Below are 13,251 nucleotides of genomic sequence, written 5' to 3'. Positions count from 1 at the left end.
ACCATGACTTAGGGAAATAAGTAAAAAATTTAGAAATACAGAGGCTGAGTTCCAATTCTTACCCCACTGTGAGGGGTATCTGGATGGCTCAGTCAGTTAAATGTCTGCCTTTGGCTCAAGTCATGATCCTGAGGTCCTGGGATCAAGCCTCACATCAGGTACCCCCTCCCCTGCTCAGCAGTAAGCTTGCTTCTCCCTCTGCCTGATGCTCCCTGCTTGTGCTCTCTTCCTGTCAAATAAATAAATAAAATCTTAAAAAAAAAATTCCGACCCCACTGTGGCTAAGTTGTATGGAGAACACTCTTCCATCTAGTTTATTTTAGAAATTTACCCATTTCAAGTCCAAAAACTTAGTGATAACCTAATCCTTAAAAAAAGAATCTAAAAAGAGAGGAAGACCTCTTTTAAATGAATAGGCTGCAGCCATGCTGGCATTTGATGTCTTAAACTTAAGATGTTAACACAAAAAAAAATTAATAGAGGTTATATTGTTATCATTCATGTTTTTATGGTTTTTAACATTCAAAGTGAACATAAACTTATAGTCTCAAAATTCAAAAAAGCAAACTAATATTCACACTAAAATTCTGGGCTACCAAAATAGATTTTTTTAAAAATAAATAACCAAATAAAAATACAACTTGAAAAATCATTCTTTGCATCAAGCTTAAAAATCAAACCTCAAGAGTATTTCAATAACTAAAGATAGACTCATTCCAATGTAAAGAATGGTGGTATGCATTTGAAACTGAAAAGTACCTTCCCTTTGTGTGTATGTGTACGGCATCCCCCCATGTGTGTGCTGCACCTCCCCACATCCCAACACTATGGGAGAATTTATTCACCTAGGTAGAGAGCTTGTTTAATTCTTCTTAAGAATTATGCCTAAGATTCTCAAAAAGTACTCTATAAGGGATTAGTTGGTTGAGTTATAATGGAAAGTATTAGATCAGATGGGGTGTAAAAGAACCTCTGAAAAAGTGCCTTAGGTCCTGAAATCTTGAAGACCTAACAAACTATTTAGATTCATTAATCTTCATTAATCTAAACATTTCCTTCAGTTATTTGTGAAGTGCAACCAGATAAATAGTTTATGTGGAAGCTATGTTTAACAGCTGATGTAATAATACTTTCAGGTTGCCAGAAGGTGACCAGGACAGGGTGAAATCAGTAGGTTGTTTACATCCTGCTGTAAAGGTTATCTGCCTCCTGCACAGAGAACAGCTTTAGGCAATAGTGCTCAATTTCTAGTTAGAAGCACTTGTGAAACCTTTTCAAAATATACATAGCCCGTGAAATTCTGATTGTGTGGGTTGAAAGTAGAGCTTGCGTTTTTACAAAACTCCATAAAAGATTCTGATATGTACCAGTGGCTGAAAATCACAGAAGCCAGAAGCTCCACTCTTAGAAATAATCCCACCCTCCAGCCACATTATGGTGGGTGCTGCTACCCAAACAGTGTTCTATACACCAGAAGCATCAGCATCAAGTGGGAGCTGGTTAGAAATGCATAATCTAAAGCCCCACCCCAAGCCTAATAAACCAACATCTTCCTTTAAACAAGATCCCTGCATGATTCATATGCACACTGCAATTAAGAACTAGCCTAGGACACATATCTGCTTGTCTTTCTATTGTTCTCAGCAGCTGGTATCAACTAAAAACTTTTGCAACCTCTTTTCTTATGACTAAATTAAAAAACACACCTAAACATAGATAAAATATGTACATTATATTGTCATATACAAATTAACCAGTAGTGATGGTGATAAGACTGTATTCTTACCAACTGCAGTGATCTGAACTCGTTCACTACCACTCACTGTGTTGGGAGGAAATGAGAAACTCAAAGTTTTCAGGGGAGTTTGTAACTTGTTGTCAGTCAAGTCTAACAAGATGGATTGTGAATACGATTTTTCTATTCCTTCAGCCTGTTGGAAAAAAGTAACACAATTAACATCATCTTCACTCATCTGTTTAGAGAACTTTATATAAATAAGATAAACGTCTTGCCTGTTGTATCTGCAGTATGTGTACAATTGAAAAAATACCTACTGTTTTTTATTCCTGCTCCAAATCTGTTACTAAACGCTTACTTTCTAGTTAAAGTAGACAAAACATTTCATGAAATGGTAATTGGAATGGCAAAGGATAAGATGAAAAGGTGATGAGAAAAACCCTCTGAAGTAAATCCTATTATTATCCAAAGAGAGATTATACACCTTGTTCTAAATCACATTTGACAGAGCTGGGATTTGAACCTAGGGCTGTCACATCGGAACACAAGTGCTTATCTACTAGGCTGAGTTGTCTTTTTCTGCATAATATCTTCTCCAAAATAAATCTACAAAATATCTTCCAATTATATTGAGGAATTTCAAAATTCAAAATCTACATATCCACTTGGCATGATTTACTAGGACCCCAGTGTAACACAGTTTGTAAATGCAACTGATTCCAAAAGAGATTCACTATACAGGCATACCATAAAGTTAAAGAGAATATTGGCAATTATCTCCAAAACATAATATAGATCTTTGCATACAGATGAGAAAACAATTAGACAATACCAAGTGGGTAGAGATGACCTACTAGATCTTGCCAACAAATTTAACCAAGAGAAAAACCATCTTCTATTTCCTTTTCAATTATGTATTTCCATTTCACTTACTCAAGACTTCAAATACTTACCTTTACTAAAATCTTCTGTGTGACAGCATCAGAAGCAGTAGGTGAAATGGCTGTGACTGTGATAGGTATTTCCCCCAGATATGTTGGCCTGATTGGGAAAAGAACAGTTGCCCCATCCTCACTGGGAACCAGAATGGTCTGCTGGTGTCCTGTGACATTTATTTCATTTGAAGCCATTAGAATATCAAATTTGTCACTTTTCTCAATGATTACTTCAACCTGGAAGGAAAATTATCAAAATTTTTCTATAATAAATGCTCCTCAGAAAAGTGTTGCTTTATCCCCACGTTAAATGCTATTAAATCCATGGAGCTCAAGACTAAGGAAGATGAGACAGAGATTCAGCCAAGGATAGGATGAGAGGGTCATCAGGAAAATCTTCATTTCTCTATGCTCTCCTCCATCTCCAGATATGTGGGAACAGGGCACTGCAGTTCCACTTATTTTTTAAATTTTATTTATTTATTTATTTTATATAGAGAGAGAGCACAAGCAGGGAGAAGGGGGAGCAGACAGAGGGAGAAGCAGGCTCCCTGCTGAGCAGGGAGCCCAAAGCAGGGCTCGATCCCAGGACCCTGGGATCATGACCTGAACCAAAGGCAGATGCTTCAACCAACTGAGCCACCCAGGCACCCCAGCAGTTCCATTTCTAACATTAAATGCCCATTAACATTAAGTTCTGTCATTATGCAAAGCCTTTGAGTGGGAAGGACATGCCCAGAAAGGTTATTTCATGTCATGGTATTGCCACCAGCCTGGTTTAACTGAGTCATCCTAGGACACTGGTCCCGTTAATAAACACCTAAGACAAACAAGATGAAGTGTTATTACATCCTTCGAGAGTCTCTGCTAAATTATTCCAAGGAAAGAATGACACAGAGATGAGTACTGAAGCATATATTGGTTGTAAACTTTTGTAAAGTATGTCAAAGCTGCCAATCTTATCAAGAGCGGCATTTATGGGATGCCTGGGTGGCTCGGCAATTGAGCGCCTGCCTTCAGCTCAGGGCATGATCCTGGAGTCCTGGGGTCGAGTAGGCTCCCTGCATGGAGCCTGCTTCTCTCTCTGCCAGTGTCTCTGCCTCTGTGTGTGTGTGTGTGTGTGTGTGTGTGTATGTCTCATGAGTAAATAAAAAAGATCTTAAAAAAAAAAAAAACAGCATTTACCCAAGCCTTATACTTCATGAGTTGTTTTCCATTTCCATTTCTCATCTGTTTATCAAAATATTTTCTCTAGGAATAATAATTATTAGTCCTATTTTACAGAGGAGGAAACTACTATTAACTTATTTCCTGGTAAGTTATAGAGCAGGACATTGAATCCAGGCCTTCTGATTCCAGATCTTTTGCTCTTTACAATGTATAATTGTTAACTAAGTTAAAAAGTACAATTCAGGGGCACCTGAGTGGATCAGTTTGTTAAGTGTCTGCCTTCAGCTCAGGTCATGATCCAGAGTACTGGGATCGAGCCCCCAATGGGCTCCCCACTCAGCTGGGAGTCTGCTTTCTCTCTCTCCCTCTGCCCTTCCCCCCAACTCCTGCTCTCTCTTTCTCAAATAAATAAATAAAATCTTTTTTAAAAATTTAAGTACAATTTTAAAATACAATTTATAAAACATAGTATTTAAAGAGGTTGTGGAATTTTTATATAATGAAATTAATTACATACCCCTACTTACTCTAAGGGGAGAAAAAAATCAGTCACTTGGTTAGTACTACAATGGGCACAACACAAACGGTGGCCTAATAGGCCTGCCTTCCAGAGAACTGACTAACTAAAGGAAACATAAGACACATGACTCAAAAAACAAAGCCTTGTTTTGAATACACTGTATTCAAAATAGAGTACACTATATAAACATGGAAACAAGGCATAACAGAATGGGTGAGGAAGGGCATCCTAGTTTCAAGCCAGGTCTTGAAAGAAGTAAGTTCTTGCCAACTGCAAGGAGCACAAAATGGCAGTGAGAAGCAGCAACGCCTTCTAGATGCAGGGAAGGCTAGGAAAGGGTACAGGGAAGCAGAAAAGATAATGACCTGCCTCAGATATAGTGAGGAAATTATGCAGCTAATGTGGAAAACCTGTGCTGGAAATTAAACAGAATGTACAGACACACGCTAATACTATCCTTAGACATGAATAAGTAGAAGAAATCACTGACAAAGTATATTTATTTCCAGCCTCTCAGAAATGTATAAAATGCTTAGATTCCCAGATACCCAAACATTAACAATCCAATCCCTGTGTGTTTTCTCCATTTTTTTCCTGAAGTGTGAATTAACAAAACATTTAATATATTACCTCAGTGGCATCTTTCAAATAATTGAATATGGTTACTTCCAAAGCAAACTCTTCACCTCTGATAATAGAGTAAGGAAGATTCAAAAAAATGAAAAACGGTTGGAAGGCTTGTAGCTGGAAAAGACAAACAAATATATATTTTATTCAAATCAAAATGCTTCACATTCATGCAATTAAAAGCAAATCTCACAAAACCTGTGAAGCTTGTAATTCCACATAGAAATGTCCACTTGCCTACCAACAAAAAACAAACAGCAACTTATCCCAAATCAATGATGATAAATTGATAGGATGCTATTTAATAGAGTAATTACTACACTTTATAAATGCCTACTAGGACCCAGGGACTTTATTTTTTTATCATTTTATTTTATTTTCATCATGATAAGTATACTCTTTAACCCCCCTCTTTAATCTCCTCTCTGGTCACCATCTGTTTGTTCATAGTTCAATCTGTTTCTCAGTTACCTCTTTTTTTCCTTTGTTCATTTGTTTTGTTTCTTACATTCCACAAATAAGATCATATCGTATTTGTCTTTCTCTGACTGACTTATTTGACTTAGCATTATACTCTCTAGCTCTATCCATGTTGTTGCAAATGGCAAGCTTTCATGCTTTTTATGGCTAATATTCCATCATATATTTATAACACATCTCCTTTATCCATTCATCTATCTGTGGACACTTGGGCTGCTTCTATAATTTGACTGTTGTAAATAATGCTGCAATAAACAGATGGTGCATGTATCCCTTTGAATTAGTGTTTTTGTTTTTTGAGAGTTAAATACCCAGTAGTGTGATTCCTAGATCATGGAGTGGTTTTATTTTTAGTCTTTTGAGGAACCTCCATGTTGTTTTCCAGAGTGGCTACACCACTTTGCATTCCTACCAACAGTACAAGGGGTTCTTTTTTCTCCACATCCTTGCCAACACCTGTTGTGTCTTGTGTTGTTGATTTTAACTATTCTGACAGGTGTGAGATGATATCTCATTGCACCTTTGATTTGCATTTCCCTGATAATCAGTGATGTTGAGCATCTTTTCATGTATCTGTTGGCCATCTGTATGTTTTCTGGGGAGAAACATCTGTTCATGTCTTCCGTCCATTTTAATCGGATTATTTGGTTTGGGAGTATTGAGTTTATCAGTTCTTTATATATTTTGGATACTAATCCTTTATCAGATATGTCATTTGCAAATATCTTCTCCCATTCATTGGGTTGTCTTTTAGTTTTGTTTTTTCCTTCACTGTCCAGAAATTTTTACTTTGATGTAGTCCCAATAGTTTATAGGTACTTTACACAAATTATTTCATTTAATCCTTACAACTTTTATGAGGCAGGATCTATGCTCATATTTTACAGAAAAGAAATCAGAAGCTCAGAGATCTCTGTAACTAGTACAAGATTACATCACTAGTGAATGAAGGAGCCAGAAATGGATCCCAGCATGTCTGATGCCAAAGCCCAGCTCCTCACCTACTATGCTATAATGACTCCACCAATCTGCTTTAAAAGCCACTGGCCAAGTCAAACAGCTCTTGTTTTAGACTCACGGAGAAAGTCTAAGTGATGTTCTGCTTACTACCTTCTAACATATATAGGCACATGTACTTTCTCCCTGGTGACCCAATTCTGATATTGTTGGCCAAATCCTACAGGGGCAGCTAAACCCCTACCCTGCCTCTGAAAATAAATCTTGATTAGTTTAGGCCAATGGTTGTCACTGGCAGCAGTAGTTCCCTCTAGAGGTTTACTCAGACATTTGTGGAAGTGTCTTAGAATGTTACAATGATTGAAAGGTACGATTGACACATAGTGGGTGAAAGTCTGAAATGCTCAGGACCGTCCCAGACAATGAAGAATTGTCCCACATCTCTCATGATTAAATGCCTCTTCAGACATTCACATAAAGTACTTACTTATGATGACCTGAACTTACAACCTAATTCGAACTTATATATAAACCCAAAGCATTTTTCAACACACACTGAATTTTTCATAAATACAACTATTTTGTAAATCAACAGAAGAGTGCATATTTTTGTGTTTATAACATTACCAAAAGTGGTTCATGGTTTCAAAGACTGACATCACTACAAGCAGTATCAGTCAAGGTTTTTGAGTTGCTAAAACAACACATGTATATCAAACTCCACTTGCAGGTGTTACACAGTGGGTGATTTGATGCATGGAGTAAATATTTAAAGATTTATGCCTTCTAATGTGGCTATGTCTGATCACTTATACACTATAATATATATTATTTTATTACACCTTACTTTTATTCTCCTTCATATTTCACTTAAGGCATCATATTCATTTTTTTTAAATTGAGTATGCAGATATACTGTATTTTCTATGATTTTCATTCCAGATGGTAAAGGGGAAAACAAAATATCTGTTATAAAGAGAAGGCTTCAGGGATCCCTGGGTGGTGCAGCGGTTTAGCACCTGCCTTTGGCCCAGGGCGCGATCCTGGAGACCCAGGATCGAATCCCACGTCGGGCTCCCGGTGCATGGAGCCTGCTTCTCCCTCTGCCTATGTCTCAGCCTCTCTCTCTCTCTCTCTCTGTGACTATCATAAATAAATAAAAAAAATTAAAAAAAAATAAATAAAGAGAAGGCTTCAGATATGACAGAGTAAGAGCTACTGGTCTAAGACCAAACATGGTCATTATATTCCTCTTGCCAGCAACTAGTTTGGAAAGTAACATGTGATGCAATTTGACCAGAAATATGAAGGAATGCCTGCTAGAAATACATCTTGAGAAGTTCTGTCCTTTCTTTTCAGAGGGAATACACAGAAACTCTCTCTCTTCTGGCCTTTGGAAATAGCTAGATTCATTCAATAATAAAGTTTTTAATCCAAATCTTAATATGAATGTAGCACATTTAGGAGTTTAGCACAGCTCACATTCTAAAGTATAAAACCAATGAAAAACAAAAGGAAAAGCTGACAAATCTCTAAACATCAACATCATAAGAGTCATTTTTGAAAATCCATTGAAGAGTTGACACTTTCTTTGCTTTGGACACTAACATTTACAAGAAAGTCTTTAATATACTACCTCCACTGGAGTACTTGTTAATCCAAGACCTAAGTCCTCAGAGATCACGAAAGCAGTAGCTACCCAAGAAGTGATAGAATCAGGCACAGTAACTTCAAATTCTTGGTATATCCTAGAACTGAAGTCAAGATAAAAACAAAAATCACAACACCATGAATTGACATGTATCCAAAAAAGTCAACATAATCTAAATCATTTTTAGAAGAGTTTTAATTTTCCAAATTGTTTGGAGATCTAAATTTGTTAAAAGTAAGCATGAAACAGTAGATCTCAAATTCTCAAGGAACAGGTCATTTAATAAGGCCATCACACTGCATTCTGACCCATATTCCATTGAAAGCTTTCTGCAGTGTTTATACCTTCAGAATGACAATTATTTTTATAAATGTTGTATATAGAAAATAAATATCTATTTTCAAATTTAATGTAATTTATGTCAATTTGCATAAAACTTTCTCTCTTTATCCTAGTCAATGCTTTTTTTTTTTTTTTTTGAGGTTTGACTTGTGTCTTATTTCAAGTTTCCATAAATGGCTGACTATAAAATATGTGAAGGTTTCATGATTCATCTGCTCAGTCATCAGGCCAGATAGCACAGGGTTTGTCAACTAAGCTGAATCCTTCTATCACCTGTGCTCTTCTTCCTGTGGCTCATGGAGAGGTTTTACAAGGAGCCACAAGGTCAAGGGAGTAATTATGAGTGCTTCCCACTCCAAGGCAATAAGTGTACCCTCAGTAATTTTCTCTAACAAGAACCATGAAACTTCAAAGAAGTTAAAAACACCCTTCACTAGAAGGAGTCCAGCTTCTCCTTAATGACACTCTCACTGCCCCAATTTGCATGTGGCTTTACTAAATACTACATTTAAATACAATAAATATCATTCTAAAATTAAAACTTCTTCATCTATTTAGTTGTTAATCACAATATTTGTACTTAAACATTAGAAAGAACAAAAAATTTATTTAAAACTAACACTAGACAAAGTATGTATGAGCAAAGAACATTACAAATCTTTACCCCATCTTGGTGTCCAGCCAAATCCAAGTCTCTGGAAAATGCTTTCTGACATGTGGATTGCTAACCGAAGAGAAGTCATGAAAATCTACCAAGTATCCTTCATTTTCCTCTACAAACCTCTCAGCAAATTCTACACTGTCATCTAAAAATCAACATTGATAATTGTTAGGAAAAAAAGTCACTGTAGAGGATGATTATAAACTTAGTTCACAGAATCACAACACCTCTTAGGTAAATGGAACGTCAGAGTTCATCTTATCCAACCTTCTCATTTTACAGATGAGATACCTGATTCTCATAGAAGTCAAGTGACTTACCCAAGGCTTTGAGGCCAGTTACAGAAGCACCAAAACTAAAAAACGAGAAAAAAAAAAAAAAAACAACCTTCCCTGCCTGTACAACTACTACCTGAAAAACTACTTATAGTGCAATTGCTAAAAAACAATTAATAAAAAAAAAACAATTAATATTTTTAAAGTTCCCTCCAATTTTGTTCTCTTTTCAGTTCCCTAGTGATCATTACTATTGGCTATACCAGCCATAAGATACTACAATCAACCAGTTTACTAGCTTAAAAATAGTCATGTTGCGATACAGACTGACACACTTCCAAAAATGTCAACGTTAACCTAAACCATTTTTGGAAAAGTCTTAATTTTTCAAATTGTTTACATATCTACATTTTTTAAAGTAAGCATGAAACAGTAAATCCCAAATTCTCAAGGAACAGATCATCTAATAAAGCCATAACACTGCATCCTAACCCATATTCCACTAAAAGCTTTCTTTCTATTTCTATCACCCACTTCTATTTTTTTCAACTTTTCTATAAGTCTAAAATTATTTCAAAATAAAATGCAAAACAGGGGTGTCTGGATGGCTCAGTGTGTTAAGCATCTGCCTTTGGCTCAGGTCATGATGTCAGGGTCCTGGGATCGAGCCCCACATTGGGCTCCCAGCTCAGGGCGAGTCTGCTTCTCCCTCTTCCTCTGCCCTCTCTCCCCATCCCACCCCCACCCCACTCATGTTCTCAATCTCTCTCCCTCAAATAAATAAAAAAATATTTTTAAAATCAAAATAAAACAAAATAAAAAATAAAATAAGATGCAAAACAATATACTGTAGTAGGTACCACGGATACAAAGATGAATGTAGTGAGCTCTACTCATAGTCTATGGAGGAGACAAATAGAAAACTGTAGTAAACATGGTAAGAATTATAACAGGCATATATATTGTACACAGAATGGCTGATTTTACCCAGAATCTGAATAATGAAAATAGTATGGCTAGGGGGAAAAATCCATTTTGCAGGAGTGTTGCTGTTTGTTTGCAAATTCCATTTTTTTTAAGTCTCTAGTTAGAGAGTATCCCATACAGGGGCGGGGCGAGGGGAGGGCAGAAAGCTAAGTACAAAGGCATGTCCAGAATATGACGTGACTATTAGGTAAGAGTGCCATAAAATGAGAAAAAGAATGGCAAGGTCCAGATATTAAAATATCACATGCCATGATGAAGGACTTAGAGTAAACATTTAATCAATTCTGACCCTTTGAAGGGTCAAAAATAAATTTGAAACATGATGTAGCCCATGTTTTATAACAGTAACTCTGGCATCACTGTGAGCAATGGTTTAGAGGTAGGGGAAAATGAAGGCAGGCAAAAGTTAGTTAAGAGGCTCTTGCAATGATCAAGGAGACACTGTCAAGGGCCTGAAGCCAAGCAGAGGAGAGGAATGATAGTCTCAAGAGATGATTCTGCTCTGTCTCTTGGGTGGGTGACTTCTGTGTATTTCCCCTGGCATGCTGTACTTTTCCCACCCCAGTGCTCAGCACACACTTCTAATGATATGTTGTTCTGCCCCACTAGACCAACCTGAAATCTCATTGCCTCATATATGCTAGGCATGCAATTAATATCATCACTATCCGTTAAAGAATGAATGAACAAACTGGACCTGAGGAATAAGATAAGAATAAGATAATAAGATAATAATAAGATAAGAAATAATAAGATAATAAGAAAAGATAATAGGGAATTACGGACTTAGAAGTGCTAAACACATGCTAAGCATTTTATGTGCTTTTGAATTTAATCTCATAATAACCCTGTCATACCAAGGATATTATTAGTCCTATACTTCCCTGGGAGGCTTGAGGCTGAGAGAGATTAACTGATTTTCTCAGGTCATAAAGCCAGAATTTAAAGCCAGAAGTATTTGATGTCAATTCCTTTCCTAACCACCATGCTGTTCCACATCTGACAGAAAGAAAGGAAGGGATTAAGGATGAGTTCCGGATTTCTGATTTAGACATCTAGGTAGATGATGATTTCATTAACACGGATTTGAAATTATATCCATTCAAGGAATCACATATCAGTAAAGTTATATTAGGGAAAAGCAAAGTTGTTAAGAAAGAGAAGATCATAAACCTGGTTTGTGACATATTGAATTTAAGGTATTTGTGGGATATAGAATCAGAGGGGTAAGATAAACAGTCAAGATGTTCCAGAGTTGGGTGTAATGGGGAAGATGTTATGGAAGTACAAAGAACTAGGAAAGAATTCTACCGAATTGATTAACCATGTAGTCCAGACAAGGCATTGGAGGAAAGTCAAGGCAGAAGGAGCCAATAATTCCCAATAACCAGGAGATGTCAAGACCAAAAAAGATATTTGGTCTCTAGAAAGGATAAAGACATTTGATAGATTTAAAGGAGTGAAGAAATATACAAGGTAGAAGGACAGGCATTTGAAACTTTAAAAGTAGAACAGTGTTCCAGTGATAAAATGACCTTGGGTCACTACTGATGCCATAGTGGTGACTACAGGATAGTATATATTAGATGGATCAACCACATGTGGGACAGTCAAATCTTCCCAGGATGATAACAGGAGTAAGACTTTAAGGACTCTGAATCTTTTGTGAGGTTCATCAATGCATACAGAGGTAAAAGGAAAGTAGGGGATGCATACAGAGGTAAAAGGAAAGTAGGGGACCTAAATGTTGACTGAAGGAATTATCACTGAAATATTTGAGCTTCAAATGAGAAGTTGCTCTTAACTAAGGGTTGCCAAACAGTGATCTTGAAGTGGTCAAGATAACACTGTATACTATGTACCTAGGAACCCTGATCCAGAAGAGAAGCAGAAAAAGTCATGTCAGTCACTTGAGAAGGTTTCTAAGGACACAGTATGCTAATAAGAGTATCAAGTTTCTTCTGTTACAGGAGGGGGAGGAGCAGAAGAAAGTTCTCAGGAAAGGTATTCCTGACAGGAATAGAGAATTCAGAGATAGGAACTGTGACAGTTCTGGAGCATTACAAGATGACATTAGCCTAACGTTACTAGAAAGAAAAGGCAACAATTTCTATAGTTAACCATTCACATTTATACATTTCCTTCAGTCAAAACATTTTTATTTCTTACTAAAAGCACACTTATTAGTTGGGTGGCAACTCTAGCAATACTGGGAACCAGGATATACAGATGTGACGCTGTCCAGGAGAAACTCAGATTGATGAGACACATGCACATGAGTGTGTGTGCATGCATGCACGCACCAGCATACTTTATGGCATCTGGGTTATATTCCAGGTGAACATCAAAAAGCTAGAGAACAAAAATGTTTCAAAATATGTTGCTCCTTGGGCAGCCTGAGTGGCTCAGCGGTTTAGCACCGCCTTTGGCCCAGGGCGTGATCCTGGAGACCCAGGATCGAGTCCCATGTCGGGCTCCCTGCATGGAGCCTGCTTCTCCCTCTGCCTGTGTGTGTGTGTGTCTATCTCTCTCTCTCTCTCTCCTCTCTGTGTCTCTCATGAATAAATAAAATCATTAAAAAGAATTTTTTTAATGTTGCTCCTTTTAACTAATTCCAAAATAATAGCAGAGTTTGTAATACAAATTAAAGCATAGGATCTTCCAATATGTCCAAAAATATAACCATCTCAAAGAACTACAGAGAGCAAATAGAAAGTATTCATTTCAAAAATCTAGATAGAAACCCAAACATTCCATGTCATGGCTCAGATGAACATTATACTCCAAAGATTTAGGATAAGAGAACAGAAAATGAAGATCATGATTACCATGTCCAACCAGAAAGTAACCATACCTATATACATAATTTTAAATACCTGAGATGAAAGACTTAAATACTTTAAAAACA

At 36.8% G+C, this 13,251-nt stretch overlaps 1 protein-coding gene across 5 annotated transcripts in view; it reads right to left on the bottom strand.

The window, feature by feature from the left end:
• Positions 1–13,251, bottom strand: part of CD109 (CD109 molecule) — a 130,326-nt gene that overhangs the window by 35,982 nt on the left and 81,093 nt on the right. For all 5 annotated transcript variants that reach the window (XR_007401213.1, XM_025444527.3, XM_025444528.3 and 2 more), the window contains 5 exons: positions 9,085–9,226; positions 8,064–8,181; positions 4,994–5,107; positions 2,692–2,910; positions 1,787–1,931 (listed from right to left, as the gene is read on the bottom strand). Coding sequence is in view for 4 of the 5 variants with exons in the window: in XM_025444527.3 (XP_025300312.1) it covers positions 1,787–1,931; positions 2,692–2,910; positions 4,994–5,107; positions 8,064–8,181; positions 9,085–9,226 (738 nt within the window). In the remaining variant the exon portion in view is untranslated. The remainder of the gene's footprint in view (positions 1–1,786; positions 1,932–2,691; positions 2,911–4,993; positions 5,108–8,063; positions 8,182–9,084; positions 9,227–13,251) is intronic.

The sequence above is a fragment of the Canis lupus genome, chromosome 12, assembly GCF_003254725.2.
Source record: "Canis lupus dingo isolate Sandy chromosome 12, ASM325472v2, whole genome shotgun sequence".
NCBI lineage: Eukaryota > Metazoa > Chordata > Mammalia > Carnivora > Canidae > Canis > Canis lupus.
This window is presented reverse-complemented; position numbering and strand designations above follow the sequence as displayed.